This window comes from Phyllobates terribilis, unplaced genomic scaffold (genome assembly GCF_046119375.1).
Source record: "Phyllobates terribilis strain yellow unplaced genomic scaffold, ASM4611937v1 Scaffold_35__1_contigs__length_13245226, whole genome shotgun sequence".
Taxonomy (NCBI): Eukaryota; Metazoa; Chordata; class Amphibia; order Anura; family Dendrobatidae; genus Phyllobates; species Phyllobates terribilis.
In genome coordinates, this window is record NW_027362795.1 from 1,365,887 (window position 1) to 1,389,478 (window position 23,592).

Consider the following 23,592-nt stretch of genomic DNA (forward strand, 5'->3'; position numbering starts at 1 on the left):
TATTGGGTGATGTCAATCAGTATGGCGTTTATTTTAGTTGTGTACTATATGCAAGATGTATTTGCAGATATTGATAAAACACCCTATGCGGAAGGTTAAAATCTGCCTTTATTTGTTCAAACATCTTGAATAATCCATCCCTCAAGAGTTATGACACCAAACATATACCCACTATCCTTCCACTCACTAACATTTTTTAGTTTATGTAGCTCTGGTAAGTTATAGTTGTGCCATAAAGGAGTATAATTTGTGTACTTTCCAATTCCCAGAATATTTTTACCCCTATCCCACGCCTTATATATTAACTTTAGTGTACGACATTTTAAGTAATTTTCTTGAGGAGGCCCCATATCTAGTACCGAGAATGGAAGCTTCCACTTGGTTCCTTCCATAAGTAGGTGCCCTGAAATTACACAATATTTGCAAGTACCCCATCCATGAAACTACTTAGCTCCCTTCTAGCGTTAAGCAGGTCTATATATACCTGGAAGGAAGCAGATCATTTATGTTGTTTGTCAAGTAGATCAATCTGCTCAAGCAAATGGGAGACTTTAGCTGTTCTCTCCTTTTTTTAGCATTTATCCATGTTTTATTATTATCCCTCTGAGGACGCATGTGAGTGCTTCCCATTTAAATGGTAAGGCAGTTTCATCATGCTCATATATTTGAAAGAGTCTATAGTCTCAAGAAGGTCTGAGACACAGAGTGAGTCTTTCAGCAGATTATCATTTAGGTTCCAACATCTGAAGCCTTGGTGGAGTCTGGTATAGTCAGATTACAATATACAGGAGCATGATCTGACCATACAGCAGTTCCTACCTGACAGGTAGGTTGCCATGTAGGCAAGTGACGGCTAATTAAGAAAAGGACTATATGGCTATGCATATTGTGTAAAGGAGAATAATAGGTATCCTTTACGTCTGGATGTAGTATTCTCCATATATCGACTGGTTGAGACCGGAGCACGCTTAGCAAAGCTTTTGTTTGTTTTTTAGATTGGTGACACCAGCCCAGGGACGCATCTAAAGAAGGATCCAAGACAAAATTAAAGTCACCTCCAATGATGATAAGGTCCTCCGCAAAATATTTTAGTTTGTTTAAGTAATGACGGCATGTCTTAATTTGGTCACAATTAGGGAGATAGAAGTTTTCCAAAGTCAAAATTTTGGAGTAGACGGAGATCTTAACAAACACATACCTCCTCTTCGCGTCAGACAGTGTTTCTACAATAGTATGCAGCAGTGATCTGTGGCGGCCTATACTCAGCACCCTAGACTTCAAAACATTAATCATCTTGGCATCCCAGAAAAATGCTATCTATTAGTAATCTGAGGTACAGTATATGATCGCCTCTAAAGTGTGACTCCTGAAGAAAGAGAAAATGTACGTGCTGTTTATACCTACGATAAAACACTTGAGCTCCTTTCTCAGGAACATTAAGTCCTCTGACATTCAATGAACAAGTTTTGAGTTGTGCCATATTATATGAAAAAAAGGGGGAATGGAAGAGAGAAAGATTAAGAGAAAAGAGGAAGTATAGACGGTAGATAGTAACGTCTACCTCTCAGTGTCTAAGAAGTATAGATTATGAATATATCAAAACAGTAGGAAATTGCGAAACAAGCAGATCCCAATGCAAGTCCCTAACTGGGGGTTGTCTTTACAGGCGCAAGTCAAACTTTCAGTTCTAGGATTCCTATTAGGGGGAACCATGGAATATAAAGCAAGTAATGTAATACAGCCTGATATTACAGTAGTATCATGTGAACTCAACTTATATGGTGGTCTAAGATCTTATATGAACTTAGACATTCTATATAGTGGAAGAGTGGCACCTAACGCTCTATTTAGATATATCTAATTATATGCTTAAAGAAATAAGTAAGCATCTGCAAACTGTCTCTCATCAGGGAAGGCAAGATTCATTTCAGGAGCTCATATGATTGGCAGGTTCCTTTCCCATCTGGCTGCATCACCATCAAGTTCCTGATCCATTGAACGCCTTCTGTGACGTGCTGGAACTCTCTGTGGCAATGGTGGAGCAGGTGGCCAGTCAGATATATGGAATGTCCAGGGCATCACAAATAGGTCTCATGTTGCTTGGATCTTTGAAAATATACAGCTGGAATGGGTACCCCCAGGAGTACATCAGGCCATTTTCCCGGATGGCATTAAGTAGTGGTTGCAATACCCTTCTTTTAGCAAGTGTCATTCAGGATAGATATGTGGGCAACTATATGCGTTTTCCATTGAAATCACCAGGACCCAACTCCTCTGCTTTCCTCACAATGGCCTCTTTTACATTGAAAAAAATATGCGACAGATAATGTCCCTTGGACACTCAGGATCTGGGCCATGATTGCCTATTGTACGGTGCGCCTTTTAAATCTCCACCTCCTTATCAATAGGATCACCAAGGATATTAGTGAATAATGATCGCAGTGTTGGCATAATCACTTGTGCATTGATGCTTTCAGGTATACCCCTTATCCAGATATCATTGCCATTTTCTTGATCATCAACCATATTAAACAGATGGTTTATTTACTGGCTGTGAAGATCCAGTGTTAGTTTCTGAGCATTATGATGGCCTCTAACTTGAACGTCGTCATCCTCTAATCTCTGTACCTTGTCAGTAAGCTGTGACAGGATAGAAGTGAGGGGACGTATTTCAGTATTGTATGTGGTCTCCAGCCTCTGAATATATTGCTCCATATCTTCTTTAGTAGGGATAGACGCAATCTGATATACAAATAAGTTATGTTGTTCCCCATATCAGAATAACCTGTGGCTGGGAGGTAAATGTCCCTGTGAAGCAAGCACTGCTCAGTATGTGGACTTTGGTGAGAGTACAGGGAGATTTGTGGAGCTGTTTTCTTGTGAGGCCTACATTAAGAAAGAAGTTAGTGCAGGACTTACAGGCTGGAGCTGTCTGGCATCATGAGGGTTAAGACTGCTTCTTTTACCACGTTGAAGTGAGGCAGTAATGGCTCCAGAGCAGGAAGATAAGACCTTCCATAAGAAACGCTGCATACCAGACATGCTGACGGAGGTGGAGGACCTCAGATTAACCTCTGATTTCTTATTTCTTTCCCATATCGAAAGTCATGTTTGAGGCTGTAAATTGCTTATAATTCACCCAGTAGCACGGTATGAAGAGAGTGCTTTCAGTGTGTGTGTTCTCTTGGTGCTATGTCCAGGCCATGTCCTTCCTGTTGATGTACAATACGTCTGAAGGTGGCGTTGATTGGCAGCAGGATTGTGTGATGTAACAATCTTGTGTGATGTAACATCCTTACGGAAACGCGAGTTGTGACACCAATGGAACGGCACCAGAACAGGAAGTGCGTATGAGTGTTTTTATTTTAACAAGGCCAAACATGAGGAATGAGAAGGAGTTGTCCTAGTAGTGGACAACCCCTTTATGAAGATACAATTTTCGGTTAAAAATGAAAAAGGCTTCTCCCCTGTGTGACTTCTCTGAAGTTTGTTAAGAGTTGATTTCCGTGCAAAACATTTCCCACATTAAGAACATGAAAATGGATTCTCGTCTGTGTGAGTACTTTGGTGACTAAGAAGTGATGATTTCTTCACAAAACATTTCCCACATTCTGAACAGGAAAAAGGCTTCTCCCCTGTGTGATTTCTCTGGTGTATAACCAAATCTGATTTCCGGCTAAAACATTTCCCACATTCTGAACAGCAAAAAGGCTTTTACCCTGTGTGAGTTCTCTGGTTCTCAACCAAAACTGATTTCTCGATAAAACATTTCCCACATTCTGAACAGGAAAAAGGTTTCTCCCCTGTGTGAGTTCTCTGGTGCTTAAGAAAACCTGATTTCCAGCCAAAACATTTTCCACATTCTGAACAGAAAAAAGGCTTCTCCCCTGTGTGAGTTCTCTGGTGCTCAACCAAATCTATTTTCCGGCTTAAACATTTTCCACATTCTGAACAGGAAAAAGGCATCTCCCCTGTGTGAATTCTCTGGTGCTTAACCAAATCTGATTTCCGGCTAAAACATTTCCCACATTCTGAACATGAAAAAGGCTTCTCCCCTGTGTGAGATCTCTGATGTTTGATAAAACTTGATTTCAATCTAAAACATTTCCCACATTCTGAACAGGAAAAAGGCTTCTCCCCTGTGTGAGTTCTCTGGTGATTAACCAAATCTGATTTCCGGCTAAAACATTTTCCACATTCTGAACAGGAAAAAGGCTTCTCCCCTGTGTGAGTACTGTTATGCTCAACCAAATTTGATTTCCGGCTAAAACATTTTCCACATTCTGAACAGAAAAAAGGCTTCTCCCCTGTGTGAGTACTGTTATGCTCAACCAAATATGATTTCCGGCTAAAACATTTTCCACATTCTGAACAGGAAAAAGGCTTCTCCCCTGTGTGAGTACTGTTATGCTCAACCAAATATGATTTCCGGCTAAAACATTTTCCACATTCTGAACAGGAAAAAGGCTTCTCCCCTGTGTGAGTTCTTTGGTGCTTAACAAAATTTGATTTATCGTTAAAACACTTCCCACATTCTGAACATGAATAAGGCTTCTCCCCTGTGTGAGTTCTCTGATATTTGATTAAACTTGATTTCTCTGTAAAACAATTTCCACTTTCTGAACAAGAAAATGGCTTCTCTCCTGTGTGACTTCGCTGGTGATTAAAAAGATCTGATTTCTGGTTAAACAATTTCCCACACTTGAAACAAAAAAATCTATTCTCTGCTGTGTGAATGCTTTGATGTTTAAGAAAAGACTTTTCGAGGGAAAAACTATTTCCATATTCTGAAAGTGAAAATGGCTTCTTTGCTTTAGGAGCAATTTGTTTTTTAATGCTTATTTTGTGACTTTGATTTTCCTTGGTAATCAGCAATGAATCAGAAGACAGGACCTGTTTCAAAGGATCAGATGACAGATCTTTGCTGTGAAGGGATGATGGTATATCTGGAGTAATGGCATTCACTTCAATTGTATCCTGTCTGATCTCAAGATCATCTGATTTAAAAATTGAAGATGTCAGCTGTCTCTCTGATCTCCTGGTACAGTCATCTGCCAAGAATAAAACCAATTATTATTTATGAATAACATATCCTTAAAATTTATATTGTTGAATATTTCTACTTAAACTCTCTGCAAAAATGTACTTTATATAAAAGTATCATTATTTACCAAGAAAACATATCACAGAAAAAAAATCTGCCTTACCAACACCAAATCAGATAACAAATGCATTAGCATTTTAGTGTTGGTTGGGTGTACTGGGGTGTCTGTCCATGTGGGGTGCACTTATATAGTGCTGGGCAGCCTTCCTGATGTAATAGTATGGGCATCATCACTATCCTAAGCCAGACATTGCATCACACCTACCTGTGTGACTGGCGTCCTATGCAAGCTTCATCTGTGTGCATCTTTAATACTAGGCAGCCACCCCCTCCATGAATTGGTATGGTTGTGAGTGGTTGCTCCATCAGTATTTTGCACCTGCGCTGCCCCCACCTTTATCATGGGGGTCTGCGGCATCCTGCTAGTGCATTTGTTATATGATTTAGTGTTGGTAAGGCTGTATCTTTTTCTGTGATTTTTTTTACATTTTGCCTTATGTTAGCCGTCATTATTCACCAAGACAATAACAGTTCACAATCTAATAGAAACCTCATAGGATGGAGCAGTAGAGCCGTGGTGTCCAACTGTTTGTTAATTCTGCCTCCCAAATATGGAATAAAAAGCCACCAAATAATGTTATGTAGGCAAAAATAATATCAATAAAAACTTCTACTCATCTCACAAAAAAACAAGTCCCCACTCAGGTCCATCATCTGTCAGTGGAAAAACAGAGGTTTCCACATTATTAGATTCTCAAAGGCTTTTGAAAAGCAACATGGCTTCCATAACCCAATCCAGCAATATCCACTCTCCCAAAGTCAGATCCCCCCCTCACTTCTGAGCCTTGCAGTGCACCCAAACCACATAGCCTCCATGTATTTGGCATTACTATAGGGAGAAGAACCCACTTAATTTACGGTGTGTGTCTCCTGGAGCACAATCTGGGCACTATGTGTTGGGTAATGAAATTATATATTTGTAATTTTCCATCATCCACCGCGTGCTAATTTCCGGAAAGTGCCTGTGGAATCAAAATAGTCACTACTCCTATAGATTATTTCACTGAGGGTTATAATTTCCAAAATGGAGTCACTTTATGGGGATTTCTACTGCTCTGGTTTTCTGCAATTTGGTCACATTAGGGCTTCTGCAAATGGTGGGTCCCATCTCCTCTGGGATCTGCTCCTGCGACGTCTGCTTCTGTCACCAGGTGCCGCCTTATTCATCCTGCAGGTGGCGCTGGTGATGGAGGAGACGTCAGAACCAGAAGCTCTGGACGGCGCAGGCTCTGTCCAGCCACTAAGATTAGGGTGCCTGGTACCTGTAGTACTATCCAGTCTGGCAGTATGGGTGTGTGTGCTGTCCAGCTGGAGTAATCTGCTCCCTACTTCAGCCATTTGGAAAGCACCGCACCCTACTAAAGCTGAAAGCATATTGCTGGAAGCTGCCAGATACAGCCTTGTTCTCCTCTGGTTCAGTCCTCTGTGCTCAGCTCCCTGCTTGTGTATTTGTTTCCTGTTGTGACCTCGGCCCGTTTTCTGACTACTTTTGTGTGATTTTGTATTTTCTCTGACCTCCATGTTCTGACCCGGCTATCTGACTATTCTTCTTGCCATCTCACACCACAGAACAGCAGGTAACACCGTGGCCCAAGCCTAGGGGTCTGTGTGTAAGTCCAGATCCATGTAGAGGGGTTAAAGGGTGATGAGCAAGGCAAACCCTGGGATCTGGAAAATGGAGTAGATAGTGCCAAGCCTGTTTGTGGTAGCCATATGTTGAGCTGCCAGGTGACAGTGAACAGTGTCCCCAATACATTGTGTCTGCAAACTATCCCAGCAAAATCTGCATTCAAATAGCTAAATGTCGCTCCTTCCCTTCTTAACCTGCCATGTGCCCAGATAGTAGTGTACAACCGTATATAGGATTCAAGAGAAGTTGGAATATAATTTGTAAGGTCCATTTGTTTCCTATTATCCTTTGTGAAGAATCTCAAAGTTATCACCATATAAAGTGACACACGTCAGATTTGAAAAATGGGCCCAGATAGGAACACAAAACTGGCTGCAGGAAGAGGTTAAATCAGAGTATTTTGGGCACTAACTACTATAGTCAAAACTATGAGTATAGACAATAACATCTACTGAAATGATCAATCTCAACAGTCTCCATCAGTAATAAATGAGTAACTAGTGGTGAAACCTCTCTGTGGTAATTGGAGTATGGTGCTCGGTGGCTCTTGGCTAGGCATGAGCGAACATTTCAATGTTCGGTTCTGAAAAGTTAGCAGAACAAATTGATATTCGCAGAATTTATTAGTCGAATATTCGTCAAACATTTCCGAATCCCATAGGAGTCAATGGGGGGACCAAAAAAATGCATAGGGAACGCCTAGAAACGGGACCAAAAGCTGCCAAAACACATCAAATTAGGGAAGTGCCATCAATTGACCCAGAGTACAAGTACTGTAATTATTATTACTGTGGCAGCGAAATTTATTCAGTTGCGCTTTACATGTCAAAAGGGGTCACCGACTGGTACAACAGGAGAGAGGACCATGCCTGCGAGGGCGCACAGTCACGGACATGGTTTGTGGATCCACTGTGCCAGGGACCCCGGAGAGCCTGGAGGGGCGTGACTAAGCGAGCACCGGACTGTTCACTAGAGCCTCTGATGGTGAGGTTAGACTTGGCTCCCGGTGAACGCCAGGTGCCACTCCAGGACAGACCAACGGACGCTCAGCAGCTGGACCCAGTAGAACAGACTAGATGGCGGTGCAGGCAGAGTCCGCATCAAAGTGCAGCAGGCAGAGTCTGTAGCGGGAGTGCAGCAGGCAGAGTCTGTAGCGGGAGTGCAGCAGGCAGAGTCTGTAGCGGGAGTGCAGCAGGCAGAGTCTGTAGCGGGAGAGCAGCAGGCAGAGTCTGTAGCGGGAGAGCAGCAGGCAGAGTCTGTAGCGGGAGAGCAGCAGGCAGAGTCTGTAGCGGGAGAGCAGCAGGCAGAGTCTGTATCGGGAGTGCAGCAGGCAGAGTCTGTATCGGGAGTGCAGCAGGCAGAGTCTGTATCGGGAGTGCAGCAGGCAGAGTCTGTATCGGGAGTGCAGCAGGCAGAGTCTGTATCGGGAGTGCAGCAGGCAGAGTCTGTATCGGGAGTGCAGCAGGCAGAGTCTGTATCGGGAGTGCAGCAGGCAGAGTCTGTATCGGGAGTGCAGCAGGCAGAGTCTGTATCGGGAGTGCTGCAGGCAGAGTCTGTATCGGGAGTGCTGCAGGCAGAGTCTGTATCGGGAGTGCTGCAGGCAGAGTCTGTATCGGGAGTGCTGCAGGCAGAGTCTGTATCGGGAGTGCTGCAGGCAGAGTCTGTATCGGGAGTGCAGCAGGCAGAGTCTGTATCGGGAGTGCTGCAGGCAGAGTCTGTATCGGGAGTGCAGCAGGCAGAGTCTGTATCGGGAGTGCAGCAGGCAGAGTCTGTAGCGGGAGTGCAGCAGGCAGAGTCTGTATCAGGAGAGCAGCAGGCAGAGTCTGTATCAGGAGTGCAGCAGGCAGAGTCTGTATCAGGAGTGCAGCAGGCAGAGTCTGTATCAGGAGTGCAGCAAGGACTGGTACACAACCTTACACAACTTAGACTGCAGAACAGGAAGGTTCCACTACAGCCAACCCAATAGATGGAGACCCAATTAGGATTCCCCACATTTAAAAAAATTAGTGGCAGACGTCAGCAAAGTGGCATCAATTTCACTACAGTAGAAATAGTGTAAATAAGACCCACACCTCTTCCAGTACAGCCAACCCAGAAGATGGGGACCTAAGCAGGAGTGTTCACATTGCCTTAAATGAGGGCCTAACACCACCGAAGTGGCACCAATGTCATCAGACTACAAGTAGTTTAACGCAGACCCATACCTGTCCCACTACAGCCAACGCAAGAGATGCAGATTCAATCGGAAGTGTTTACATTTAAAAAAATAGGGCCTAAGATCACCCTTTCCGTGGCCAACAGATTGGAGAATGTGGAGTTCAACCTCTTAGCTTTGTCGTGTGTGGGATGAAACAGTCTTTTACGTGACTACAACAGCGGGATTGAGGGCTGGCTGCAGTACTGAGAAAGGGCAGAGTATGGTGAAACGGACAAACCGATAGACCGTGAGTGAGGTGCATGTGGATATGTTACGGTGGATTAAGAAACGTGTGGTGTGCTCAGAGAAACAAACACAGCAGGCATGTCCGCTTCACTTACAGCTGACAGGCTGTCACTCAGCCTAACTGCAGTGGGTATACAGCTTGTTCTGTCGGACACCTGCGTGACAACTTGGCACGGTAACAGAGGAGGAGGAAGAAGCAGCAGAGGTGTTTGATGGGGCGGCTGATGGTTGCTTTTTGAAAATCTATTTTGAGTTTATTATGTTTGCGTACCCGTTTGGGGAGAACAATATCTGCACCAAATGCTCAATTTCACTACATTCACTCCATAACTATAGAAATGCATGGAGACCAAAACCTCTTCCACTACAGTCAACCCAATGAATGGAGAACCATTCAGGATTCCCCATATTTCCAAAAATTAGCGGCCCACATCTCATCCAGTACAAACAACCCAAGAGATGGAGACTTAACCAGGAGTGTTCACATTGCCCTAAATGAGGGCCTAACACCACCGAAGTGGCATCAATTTCACTAGAGTATAAGTATTGCAAAGGAGGCCAAAACTAGTTCCTCTACAGCCAACCCAATAGATGGAGACCCAATCATGATTCTCCATATTTCAAAAAAATTTGTGGCAGACACTAGCAACGTCTAATCAATTTCACTACAGTAGAAATAGTGTAAATAAAACCCACACCTCTTCCAGTACAGCCAACCCAGGAGATGGAGACATAACCAGGAGTGTTCACATTGCCCTAAATGAGGGCCTAACATCACCGAAGTGGCATCAATGTCATCACGAGCTTGTGCAAAAAATGTGTGAAAGGACTCCCAGAAATTGCTTCTGCCACTTACTCTGCTGCTGTTGCTAATGTTTTGGCGTTGACGAGCTGACGTGCCGGAGGTTGAAAGACTACAGCTGCGACGCACACTGTGTGCCTCACTGTTATCTTGGGGAAAACCTCTATTAAAGGTTGCTTAAAAGCTTGTTTCGATACTCCAACATAAGCGGGTCCCTTTTCAGGGCGGGAAGCATCTGGCAAAATTGACTCAGATCCACGTTATAACAGAGTGGCAACCCAGTAGTCAGCATTATTTCGAATCCTAGCTATACAGGGATCATGTTGCAGATAGTGCATCAAGAAGGCACTTATATGTCGGGCTCTTCCAGGAGGTCCAAAGCCAGGCTGTATTGTGGGCTGCGTAACACTGATGCTTGTTTCCTAAGTCCCCTCCAGCCAACCACGTTCAAACAAGAGGGGATGATTATCCTCTTCATCCTCTGACAGTTGCTCGCCCATCACCTCTTCCTCCTCCATTAGTTCTTCGGCTCTTGCACCTTCACTAACAGTTTGCCTGGGATCACCAAACCCCCTCGATCGCTGTAATCCAGCGTCACTTGGCATAAGCCTGTGTGACGACAGTCTGGAAATTTGAGACATTGGTATCCCTTCCGCATCCTCCTCTTGTTCTGGGGCCAGCACCTCCTGCTGCAGGTTATTCAAAGTTTGCTCCATCATGTATATGTCCGGAATAGTGATGTTGATGATGGCATCGTCAGTGCTAACCAGTTTAGTAGCCATTTCAAAACCGTGCAGAATGTGCAGAGGTCCCTAATCTGTTCCCACTTCACAAACGTGATATGCTCCAAGTCCGTACTGTGTTGCCCCAAGCTATACGTCATGACATACTGCGCCAGAGCTCGTTGCTGCTGGCACAGTTGCTGCAACATGTGCAGAGTGGAATTCCACCGCGTCGGCCATCGAAGATCAACCTGTTAACTGGCACGGACAAAGACCTCTGTATCGATGCAAGTCGATGACATGAGGGGTGCGAACGTCGGAAGTGAGCACACAGCTTCCGTACTTTGTGAAGCAGCTCATCCAGGCCAGGATAGTGGCGGAGAAATCGCTGTACCACCAGGTTGAGGACGTGAGCCGATCTTGCCTAGGCCTAGGGCCAATAACAGGTTCGCACCGTTATCGCACACGGCCTTCCCTGGTTCTAGGCTCAGCGGAGACAGCCATTGCTCAAACTGAGCCTGGAGAGCTGCCCACAACTCTTCACCTGTATGATTGAGATCTCCAAAGCATATTAATTTGAAGGCTGCCTGATTATGGAGAGCCCTGACTGCGCAGTACGGAGGTGGTGTGTATTCGCTCCGCACCTTGGAACGCGGTGTCTTGTTAAGGCAGAGGTTGAGTGCGCAGGTGGAGGCCCTAGAGGAGGTGGAGGATGCAAAAGCAGTGGAGGAAGTGGGAAATACAGAGGTTTCTCCTGCAAGCCTTGGGGATTCCAAGATTTGTGGAGCAGCTCCTTCCCCGCCTGCCCCCACAGCCACCAGAGTCACCCAGTGCCTAGTCAGCGAGATGTAAAGCCCTTGGCCTTGCTTACTCATCCAGGTGTCTGAGGTGAAATGCACCCTGGCACACATAGATTTAGACAAGGAACGGGTGATGTTGTCTGCGACATGCTGGTATAGCGCAGGCACAGCTTTCTTAGAGAAGTAATGGCGACTGGGCAACTGGTACTGGGGGACTGCGACGGCCATCATTTTTCGGAAACAGTCTGTATCTACCAGGCGGAAAGGCAGCATTTACGTGGTCAACAGATTGGAGATGGTGGTGTTCAACCTCTTAGCTTTGTCATGCGTAGAATGAAACAATCTTTTACGTGACCACAACTGCGGGACCGAGGGCTGGCTAAGGTGCTGAGAGAGCGGAGTATGGTGAACCAGAAAAACTGGTGGAGTGTGAGTGAGGTGCAGATGTTACGGTGGATTTAGAAACATGCGGTGTGTTCGTTGAAACGAACACAGCAGGTGTGTCCGCTTCCATTACAGCTGAAGGGCTGTCACTCAGCCTGACTGAAGCGGGTAAAGAACCAGAGTTTCTGCGATGGGAGACCTGCGTGACAATACTTGGCACGGTAACAGAGAAGGAGCAAGAAGCAGCGGATGCGTTTGCTGGGGCAGATGATGGTTGTTGAGGTGCGCTGTTCCGCATTTCAGCGCAGTAAGATTCGCAGGGTAAAGAATGTTGTTTGAGCATGTGAACGTTCATGCATGTAGTAGTCAAATTTACTGAGTTTTTTATCGCAAAGTTTGCAAAAAACGTGAGTTGGCTCATCCTTTTGCAGTGACCAAAAAGGCCCATACTAGGCAACCCTTGCTGCCACTGCGAGCTGCAGACTGTCACGGGTGTGTTGCCACGAAGATCGTCACGAGTACACAGCCTGACTTCTCGCAGCTGACTTGTTGGTGCTTTGTGTTTTCTCGGCAGTGTAGGAGTTAATTCTCTCTCTCTCTGGGCTAGCTGAGGTCCAGCCTCGCCCAGCTGCAATCAATGCTTCTTTAGTGAGACTCCTTTATATTCCTGCAGGTCTGTTTGGGAGGTGTCGGTGAAAGCTTTTCATTCAGACTTACAGAGCGGATCGTGGTGTTTGGAGTTGCTGAGATAAGTGTATTTGGAAGTGTGTTTTCCCTTTCCTCGCTTTATCATTTATCTCCTTTCCCGTTGGTGTTCCCTCTGTTGTAGTTGTTTAGAAGTTGTATGCAAGGTGGTTTTGGTTTTTCCCTTGTACTGTCTCGTTCGTCTAAATACTGTGTGTGGGCATATTATTTCTGGTTCCCTATTGTTGTGATCGGGGTCCTTCTCAGGACTAGATTACTTAGGTGCAGGGATCCTCAGAAGGTAGGGGTTACGCTGGCGGCCTGGACCTCTGTACCTTTAACAGTACCTCCAGGATGAGGGATTAGTCAGGGCCCCAGCTTAGGGTCAGCTTAGGCCCCCTACCTCCAGTATTCTGTGACAGTGTGACATTTTCACCGACCATCTTAGTTTTTCTCCAGCTACCATGGATCCAGTAGCCGGTCTAGCTCGGCAGTTGCAGAGTTTGTCCATGGGGCTGGCGGACGTTAGGTCCAAGGTTTTGCATCCTCTGGAGCAAGCCGGACCAGAACCTAAAGTAGCTCTCCCTGACAGGTTCACTGGGGGGCGGGACAAGTTTTTTGTTTTCCGGGAGGCATGCAAATTGTACTTTCGGCTGCGGCCTCGGTCATCGGGCAGTGAAGAACAAAGGGTGGGAATTGTCATCTCGCTCCTACAAGGGGACCCACAATCTTGGGCGTTCTCTCTTCCCCCAAGCTCCCCGGTTCTCCAGTCAGTGGATAGGTTTTTCGCTGCTCTGGGACTCGTATATGATGACCCAGATCGGATCTCCCTTGCTGAGTCTAAGTTACGTAGGATTCAGCAGGGAGATCGTCCGGCGGAGGAATTCTGTTCGGAGTTCCGTAGGTGGGCCACGGACACCCAGTGGAATGACCCGGCTCTTAGGAGCCAGTTTTGTCATGGTTTATCCGACAAATTACAGGATGTGTTGGCACAGTATGACTCTCCCGCGACACTGGAAGCCGCTATGGCCCTTGCTATTCGCGTTGACAGACGGCTTCGGGAGAGGTGCGGGATAACTCTACCCCCTGTAATGTCTCCACCTCCTACAAGGTCCCCTCATATGGTGGTTCCCCTGGTCAGTCCGGAGGAGCCTATGCAATTAGGAGGGACATCATTTCGGGGAAGGGGACCGGTGGTGCGCCATAAGACAGGAAGGGGTTTTCTCTGCGGGAAAAAGGGACATTTTATTGGGGGGTGTCCATCCCGTCCCTTGCAGAGTAAAGAGTCGTCGAAAAAACTGTTGATCCCAGGTTGTGTGGTGGACGGCAATCTGGGAGTAGGTATTTCGTCCCTAGGTTCGTCTCAGTTTCTCGTACCGGCGGAGGTGGTGGTGGGTACGAGAACTGAGAGGATATCTGTTCTTCTGGATAGTGGGGCCGGGGCTAATCTGGTTGATGCTCGGTTTGCCCGGGTTCAAGGTATGCGATTGAGTGAGTTGGCTAAACCCATCCCCATATTCTCGATCGATGCCAGACCTCTCGGTCAGGGAAGTTTTTTGCAAGCTGTGCATGGCGTAAAACTTCAAGTGGGGGCAATACATAAAGAACTGTTGTCTTGCTACGTGTTGGAGGGTCTTCCCACTCCTATAGTGTTGGGCCTTCCTTGGTTAGCTAAGCATAACCCGGTTATTAATTGGCAAACCAGAGAGATAAGCCAATGGAGTAAATTCTGTAATAAAAACTGCATGAACACGGTCATCGGTGCGGTTACTCCTTGGGTCTTACCTCCATTTCTGGCGGACTTTGAGGATGTATTCTCGGAGAATGGGTGTCAGGAACTACCTCCTCATCGCGTGTATGACTGTTCTGTAAAACTGCTCCCTGAGGCCAAGTTACCTAAAGCTAGGTTGTATAACCTTTCTGGTCCTGAGAGGCAGGCCATGAAGGATTATATTTCTGAAAGTCTGGCTAAGGGGCATATTAGACCTTCATCTTCTCCGGTGGCCGCGGGGTTCTTCTTTGTTAAGAAGAAAGATGGAGGCCTACGCCCTTGCCTGGATTTCCGTGAACTTAATCGGATTACGGTCCGAGATCCGTATCCGCTCCCACTTATTCCCGATCTCTTTAATCAGATCGTGGGCGCCAAATGGTTCTCTAAGTTGGATCTCAGGGGGGCGTACAATCTGATTAGGATGAAGGAGGGGGATGAGTGGAAGACGGCTTTTAACACTCCGGAGGGGCATTATGAGAACCTTGTCATGCCATTCGGTCTGACTAATGCCCCGGCGGTGTTTCAACACTTTGTTAATGATATTTTTCGCCACCTGGTGGGACAGTTTGTTGTCATATATCTGGATGATATCTTAATTTACTCGCCGGATCTGGTGTCTCATCAGGAGCACGTTAGACAGGTGTTACAGATCTTGCGGGATAATAAACTGTATGCCAAGTGGGAAAAGTGTGTGTTCGCCGTACAGGAACTCCAGTTTTTAGGCTTCCTGGTTTCAGCGTCCGGTTTTCGTATGGACCCTGGGAAAGTGCGGGCAGTTCTTGAGTGGGATCGGCCGGAGAATCTTAAGGCACTACAACGTTTCCTGGGGTTTGCTAACTATTACCGGAAGTTCATTCGTAATTTCTCGTCCATGGTTAAGCCTCTCACAGACATGACTAAAAAGGGGACGGATTTTTCTAGGTGGTCTGACAAGGCTTGTCAAGCATTCTCCTCCTTGAAAAAATGTTTTGCCTCGGCACCCATACTCATTCAACCTGATGCGTCTCAGCCATTCTTTGTAGAGGTAGACGCTTCCGAGGTAGGGGTGGGAGCAGTATTGTCACAGGGTTCGTCCCCTGGTAAGTGGCATCCGTGCGCCTTTTTCTCTAAAAAATTGTCGTCCGCTGAGAGGAATTACGATGTCGGCAATAGGGAACTCTTGGCCATTAAGTTAGCTTTTGAGGAGTGGCGCCATTTTTTGGAGGGGGCAGTTCATCCGGTCACCGTCATCACCGATCACAAGAACCTGCTATATCTGGAGTCCGCTAAACGTCTGAATCCCAGACAAGCTAGGTGGTCATTGTTTTTTACCAGGTTTAATTTCGTCGTTACATATCGTCCTGGGTCTAAAAATGTAAAGGCGGATGCCTTATCTCGTAGTTTCCCTGGGGCCGGGAATACGGACGACCCGATTCCTATTCTTCAGGAGGGGGTGGTGGTTTCGGCAGTATGCTCTGAGCTGGAGGAGGAGATATTGGAGGCTCAGGGAGACGCCCCTGTTGGACCTCCGGGGAGACTGTTCGTTCCAGATCAGTTGCGACAAAAGGTGATCGAGGCACACCATAACTCAGTTTTTGCAGGACACCCGGGGAGTAAAGCAACTGTGGATCTCCTCTCGCGTCGGTTTTGGTGGCCTAACTTACATAAAGAGGTGGTAACTTTTGTCGTGTCCTGTGGGGTTTGTGCGCGCTCTAAGACCTCACATACCCGTCCGTCTGGGGCCCTCTTACCTTTGAAGATCCCGGAGCGTCCTTGGACTCATCTGTCTATGGACTTTATTACTGACCTCCCTCCGTCTTCGGGTAAAACGGTCATACTCGTTGTAGTGGACAGGTTCAGCAAGATGGCACATTTTATCGCTCTTCCGGCTCTCCCTAATGCTAAAACTCTTGCGCAGGTGTTCATTGGGGAGATTGTGAGGCTTCACGGGGTACCCTCCGAGGTGGTGTCTGATCGGGGGTCTCAGTTTGTGTCCAAGTTCTGGAAGGCGTTTTGTGCACGGCGGGGGATGCATTTGTCATTCTCGTCGGCTTTTCATCCTCAGACCAATGGTCAGACGGAACGTATGAACCAGAGCTTGGAGACATATCTTCGGTGTTTTGTGTCAGAGAACCAGGAGGACTGGGCTTCTTTCCTACCTCTGGCAGAGTTTGCTCTCAATAATAGGCGGAGCGAGTCCACTGGTAAGTCCCCGTTTTTTGGGGCATATGGTTTTCACCCCCAGTTTTGTACTTTCAGTAGGGGGGGCTCTTCGGGGGTTCCGGAGGAGGAACGATTTTCCTCATCTCTCGCTTCAGTATGGAGAGGGGTGCTGAAGAATCTGAATACTATGGGGAACCGATACAAACGTATGGCTGATAGGAGGAGAGTGTCTGGTCCGGACCTAAGTGTGAACGATCAGGTATGGTTGTCTACCAGGAATATTAAACTTAAGGTTCCCTCCTGGAAACTGGGTCCCAGGTTCATCGGGCCGTACAGAATCAGTTCTGTTATTAATCCGGTGGCATTCCGTCTTGACCTCCCCCCTACGTTTAAAATTCACAACGTGTTTCACAGATCATTGCTTAAGAGGTATGTGGCGCCGGTGGTACCGTCACCTTTACCTCCCCCTCCTGTGGTTGTCAATGGTAACTTGGAGTTCCAGGTATCGAGGGTCATTGATTCACGCTTTAATCGCCGGTCCCTTCAGTACTTGGTTCATTGGAAGGGGTATGGTCCTGAGGAGAGGATGTGGGTTCCTGCGTCGGATATTAACGCAGACCGATTAGTTCGGGCCTTCCACACGACTCACCCGGATAAACCTGACCCTGAGGGTCCAGAGGCCCCTCGTAGAAGGGGGGGTACTGTCACGGGTGTGTTGCCACGAAGATCGTCACGAGTACACAGCCTGACTTCTCGCAGCTGACTTGTTGGTGCTTTGTGTTTTCTCGGCAGTGTAGGAGTTAATTCTCTCTCTCTCTGGGCTAGCTGAGGTCCAGCCTCGCCCAGCTGCAATCAATGCTTCTTTAGTGAGACTCCTTTATATTCCTGCAGGTCTGTTTGGGAGGTGTCGGTGAAAGCTTTTCATTCAGACTTACAGAGCGGATCGTGGTGTTTGGAGTTGCTGAGATAAGTGTATTTGGAAGTGTGTTTTCCCTTTCCTCGCTTTATCATTTATCTCCTTTCCCGTTGGTGTTCCCTCTGTTGTAGTTGTTTAGAAGTTGTATGCAAGGTGGTTTTGGTTTTTCCCTTGTACTGTCTCGTTCGTCTAAATACTGTGTGTGGGCATATTATTTCTGGTTCCCTATTGTTGTGATCGGGGTCCTTCTCAGGACTAGATTACTTAGGTGCAGGGATCCTCAGAAGGTAGGGGTTACGCTGGCGGCCTGGACCTCTGTACCTTTAACAGTACCTCCAGGATGAGGGATTAGTCAGGGCCCCAGCTTAGGGTCAGCTTAGGCCCCCTACCTCCAGTATTCTGTGACAGTGTGACACAGACCCATGACAGCTGCTGGCCACAGCCACGGTTGTGGCTAAGGATGCAGTGCTCCTCGTGCTTGCATCACTCCATGTCTGCGCCGTAGGGCGAAATATAACCTCCTCGTCATCCTACTCCACCTCCTCAAATGAGCTACTCGGCTGCGTGACTATGGGTTCACACCAAGTAGGATCTTCAACCTCGTCATCATCCAATGTGTTATCCCATTCCTCGCCCTCAGAGTGACCACTCTCCTCTTGTTGCCCTGACAGCACAGTACAGTCCGCATGAGCCTCAGGTATCCGAGTCTCATCGGGATCACCTCCCTCCCCTGCGGTTAACGTCTGGTGACGAGGGTCAGGAATCTGCTCGGACCCTACTTCATCCTGCCCCGAATTCAAGCTAAAAAAATTTTGGGCATCGCTGCAGATGCTTTCCTCCTCTTTACTCTGTGACTGTTTGGAGTACACTTCTTATGTCCATGGTGTAGAATGGGTGAAGAGTTCTACAGACTCGCCCATCTGTCGTTTGCTACAGTCAGTTGGGCAGTTGTGACGTGGTGCTTTCACTAACATTACCACATACCCCACGTACACCTTTAATACCAAGCCTATTCTCCCTTCCACCACGCCCTCTCTTTTTCCCACTCATGTTGATCAGATTCAATGGTAGAAGCACGCAATTAACTAAAGAAAAATACGTTTTTTCCTGTGCAATAACACAGCACCCACCTGAATTTCAGCGACACTAAATGACAAGGTAAGATATGGCCTGCCGTATAAGGTTACTAACAGACAAAAGAAATTTGTTAGTGTGCATAAGGCCGATAAAACCTACAAGATATTCTCCAAACAATTTCAAACTGAGATGTCCCCTACTGTATTACTTTAGGAACAGAAGAATTATTTTTTTGAATGTGGATGAGGCCAGTAGGACATAGAATATATGCTCCAAAATATTTAAAACTCAGATCTAGCCAGCTGTATCACTTTACTCAGAGCAAAAAATATTTTTGGGTTACACTGCATAAGCTCTGCGTCCAGCTGACTTTGAAAGCCACTGACGTAGTAGCTGACTTATAGCACGGTATGACTTTTGGCACAGGAAAAAATATTTTTTTGACTGGGCGCAGCAAGAGGAAAAATTTATTTTTTTACTCAGATACTATTTTAGTGGAGTTGAACTTGAGTTGGTTTCAGACACTAAAAAAAAACTTTAGTGCACACAGCTTTCAATATCACAATAGCAACAGAAAAAAACAGATTTTGTGCTCTGCAATAAGAAGAATCGCAGACTCTGCAGAGCACAATTTCAACCCCACTAAATGAAAAGGTGCACTGCGCTTGCTTGATCACATTAGCAATTGCAAAAAAAGATTCAAGGTATACTGAGCCATGGAGCTCTATACCAGCGGTGCACAGCACTATTGTATGGCATGGGCCCTTTGTTTCTGTCAGAATCTCAGTACTTGCACAAGAACACCAAAAATGTGCTGCACCAGCGGTTGCAGAGGTACACAGGCCAGGAATTATCTACACTATCTGACTACGATACAAGCGCCCATCTATCTAGCTAATACCTCTCATTACACAGGAGAACACGGAGCTGCGTCTGTCTCCAGCAGTGACATGGATATAATGGCGCTGAGGGAACATGGCCGCTTTTTATATTGAGAGGACATGTGATTTCTGCAGCCAATTGCAGAAGCCCTTATGTCTGGGCAGCGTAGATGCTTCCTGCGCTATGATTGGCTGGCCGCGCTTTCCTCAGTTAAAGTTACCGCCCACAGGAAAAAACAAAAAACAGTGCGCTGCTGATCTGACCTGTTCTAAGCGCTCCACAGCCCCCACACTCACCTGGCACATGTCATCGCCCATCATACACTTGCACTATGCTAACAAAGCGCCGTGGTAGCCCTGTATTCGCGGTCCAGCGCAAATTCATCTAACTTTTTTGATTTTAAGAAAATTTGCTCACCTTTGCGATCTTGAATCCGAATGTGCCATATTCATGCCGAATTTGAAACTTTCGAACATTCGCCGAACAAATTCACTCAACACTACTCTTGGCAATCTGAACTATCATAAGGGACAATATTTTCTGTCAGATGAGTTTCAAGAAAAAATATTACACATTCAAAGACAACTTTTTATAATAGTGCAGAGATGAGGTGTCTTAAATTTAGCTGAGAGATATATATCATGGCACAGGTGTAATGTTTGTTTTTTTGTTTCGTTTATCACAATCTGGTTTGAATTTAGTTGGTTTTAAAAGAAATTTAAAACTCAGGATAAAGGGAAACTCTGCTGTTATTGTACAGAAATTCACACTTGGCCCTCAACATTTAATGCTGTAGATCATAAAGGTGAAGTTTGGCCAGAAAGACTGGACCTGGTCTTGTAGGGACCATATGAGCACATTCAGCAGCAGAGAAGGGAGAGAAGGTAGATTCATCCAATAAGATATCAGGGATCTAGGAAGCCAACAGCATCATTACCCTCCGCTTTCTCTTACAGGACCATCATAATATTTTTCTTCAAGTGATTTTCTGGCTTTGTGGTTTACAGATCTGGGCAGGTAACGTCTCCTAATCACAGGGAATATGTGGAAAATCCAGGTTGTAAGTTCTATGGAAAAGGGTTTCAATGCCCAAAATCATTTGAACAGTTTTGGGTGGAAGAGAATGTTGTGGTCTAGAGGCAAAATGGTGATCACACGATTGTGATACGGCCGGACTACACCAGCGATAAAGCAGCCACAGCCGGTGACTGAGAAGAATCTCTGACTTCTCTGCATTTAGTGGTCACTACTCACCTGGGTAGTCATATGTAGGAATCTCCTCTTTACACCGCTCATCACCCCTTACATATGCCTCTATAGTATTAATATGGGTCAGATCTTCACCCTGAAACAAATTTTGTAAAAGTCACAAACAGATGAGAAGTCCCATCTATGATCAGCTCTAATCCTGCCATCTCCACCGTTCTCATTACACTAGTATAAAACATATAATACTGGTGGATAAAACAAGACTGAGCACAAGACCTTCACAGCCGTCTACACATCATAGGGGAGATCTCATGACACCTTCTCTCCATCTACCTGATGATCCTGAGGAACATTGGGATCTTCTTGTTTACAGTCCTGTGGAAGAAGAGGATGGGGACATCTCTCTGGTGTGGTCCTCTTACTGGATAGATCTGGAAGAAACACATACAGGGACTGAATTCATTCTTTACATACAGATAATTATAGGCAGTGTGTATTTAGTCCTGTCTATTACCTGGTGATGTGAGGGGCTGGGGAACCTCCATCATGACGTCCTTGTACAGATCTTTGTGTCCTTCTAAATACTCCCACTCCTCCATGGAGAAATAGACAGCAACATCCTGACACCTTATAGGAACCTGACACATACAATGATACAGTCATCCCCCCGATCCCTTCATAGCGTTACTGTATAATGTCCCAGCATTCCCAGCAGTGTCACCTCTTCAGTCAGCAGCTCAATCATTTTGTAGGTGAGTTCTAGGATCTTCTGGTCATTGATGTCCTCATGTATCAGGGGGTGAGATGGAGGCCCTGTGATTGAGCTCAGGAGTCTTTCCCATCCCTCAGACACATGGTCCTGACAGCGCTCACTAGAGGTCTTCTTCACTACTGTGTAATCCTGGTTATGGAGAGACACATTAATAAATCTCCCTCCAGACATTTCCAAAGTCCTCACCTCTCCAGTTCTGTTCATCTTTTATTCCCATAGATAAGAATGGTGTAATGTGACGTCATCAGAATCTCTCACCTCTCCAGTAAGCCGGAAGAGGATCTCTAGGGTGAGGTGTAATATCCTCTCTGCCATCTTGTCTCTATCCATATCCGTCTTTGATGGGTCCATAAGGAAAATTCTCTTAAATAGAAGATCTTCACTGAGAGGATCTGATATTGTGTAATAATACAATTACTGGAGATAATAAGGGGAAACATATGAGATATATTATTTTACAGTATTTAGTTTTCTGCTTTACATCTAGTAATAAAACCTATATATTTTAGGCCACAGACAACAAGCAGTTTCTTCCTCGGAGTCTGTAGCTGAACACGTTTCTCAAAGACTCATCTTCCATAAAGCTAATTCTCGTCTCATTTACGGACACTGGAATCGGCATTAGCAATACTGCAGGGGATATTCATTACACGTGACATGAGAAATAACTACTTCATGAGGAGAACGAAGACATCTTCATCTTCTACTAAGGCTCTACAAACATATTTGGCCAGAGTTCTTCACTGACTACATCTCCACCGGTCGTCTATATGAATGTTTCCCGTCTTCCCCGGACTGTAATCTTCTATCACGTTAGTTCTCATGTCTGATTCACACACAGAAGTTTGAGGCTTTGATACATGGTAAGGTTTTTAATATTAAACAGAGTAGGACTATCCCGAATGGGTTCATCTTGCCATGGTGGGATAGCTTTCATGCTATTTTTGATCAAAAACAGTGTTACTAAGAACCCTATTTTATTTAAATGCACTTTTGCTTTTTATTTATTTATTTACAGCATGGTTTCTGATAATTTTTCTTCTTATAGTTTTTTTTTCTGATCTATGGCCATAGTAAACATGCGTCTATGTGCTGCATGGATACCAACTTAAACCAAGCTCAAATTCTGTGTTTTTTCACGGGCACCATAGTGGCCCTGTGGGCTGCTGCTATGGATGATACACTCCTAACTATCCAACTATCATAATGATAAAAATCTCATAGGTCCTGTATTTATTAGTATCTGCACGAAGAATGGAGCTAAGTGAGTATTTATTAAAGGGAATCCACTCCCCACGGCCAGCAAGCATCAGAATCTTCACTGAATAAAAAGCCATTTCACAGCAAACAGACCTCTAATATGAGGCATACAGGTATGTATAGATTCACATTTCTATCACCTGTATGCCAATATTAGAGGTCAGATAAGTCCCAGAGGGTGACAGATTCCCTTTCATCAGCCGTGGGGTGATCATAAAACCAGATATGTATCATGGTATTCTAAGGTGGTTAATGGTTGCATAGTCAATGGGAGGCATGTGTCACAGAGATGGCTGGTCTCTGTGATGTAACCCGGAGTGTTTCTCTAGGGCACATAAGCAATAAGAGGATCGGTTGGTGCACCTGGGAGCCGGGTTACGGGTAGCTAAGAGAGAAAGGGTGGGTCCAGCTACCCACATACCTCACCTCTTTGTGTGGTTAACAGCCTATTAAATGGAGCCTGTTGTTTGGCACATGGTCTGTGTGTTTGGAGGGAGAAGGCCTCCTGTGTATGTATGTCTTCAGACCAAGCCAGGACACTGGACGCTACCCCAGCTTGTGTGCCACACAAGCCTGGCTGAGCAGAGACCTGCTAAGGACATTTACTTTGTTTGCCTGATATAAAGGCTATTTTCTTTTCTGTTTGGCTTCTGGGTTTATGAAGCAATAAACCCACATGAACTTTTAAAGGAACATGCCTCCTGTTTTCCTCCTGTCATACCCAAGTGAGTAAAACCTCCACAATTAGTGTTAGACTTGCGGGCAGCGTTCCCAGCAGAGACGTGTGAGTGCTACAGGATGGACTGCATGCCCTGGGTGAAGTCTGTCGCAAGCCAGCAAGCATCGCCAGACAAAATGGAGGACCTGCTGAAACACCTGGTCCGGTTGCAGCAGCATCAACAGGAGACCAACAGGCTGCAGTTACAGCAGATCC

At 45.8% G+C, this 23,592-nt stretch overlaps 1 protein-coding gene across 3 annotated transcripts; it reads right to left on the reverse strand.

Moving 5' to 3' along the window:
• Positions 1-4,920: 4,920 nt before the first annotated feature.
• On the reverse strand, positions 4,921-22,397 carry LOC141182579 (oocyte zinc finger protein XlCOF8.4-like). 3 transcript variants are annotated; one of them, XR_012257925.1, is made up of 7 exons: positions 21,657-22,397; positions 21,348-21,527; positions 21,141-21,264; positions 20,960-21,057; positions 20,672-20,762; positions 19,835-19,935; positions 4,921-5,051 (listed from the first exon to the last, which is right to left on the reverse strand). XR_012257925.1 is itself a non-coding variant. In XM_073660731.1 (6 exons), exons 1-6 carry the CDS (start codon positions 21,747-21,749, stop codon positions 19,907-19,909), a joined length of 615 nt encoding a protein of 204 aa, XP_073516832.1. In that variant the 5' UTR covers positions 21,750-22,397; the 3' UTR covers positions 17,965-19,906. The 3 variants fall into 3 exon arrangements, 1 of the variants encoding a protein (XP_073516832.1); XR_012257926.1 differs by having other exon boundaries at positions 5,003-5,051; positions 19,835-19,930; XM_073660731.1 differs by lacking the exon at positions 4,921-5,051 and having other exon boundaries at positions 17,965-19,935.
• Between the last annotated feature and the right edge of the window lie 1,195 nt (positions 22,398-23,592).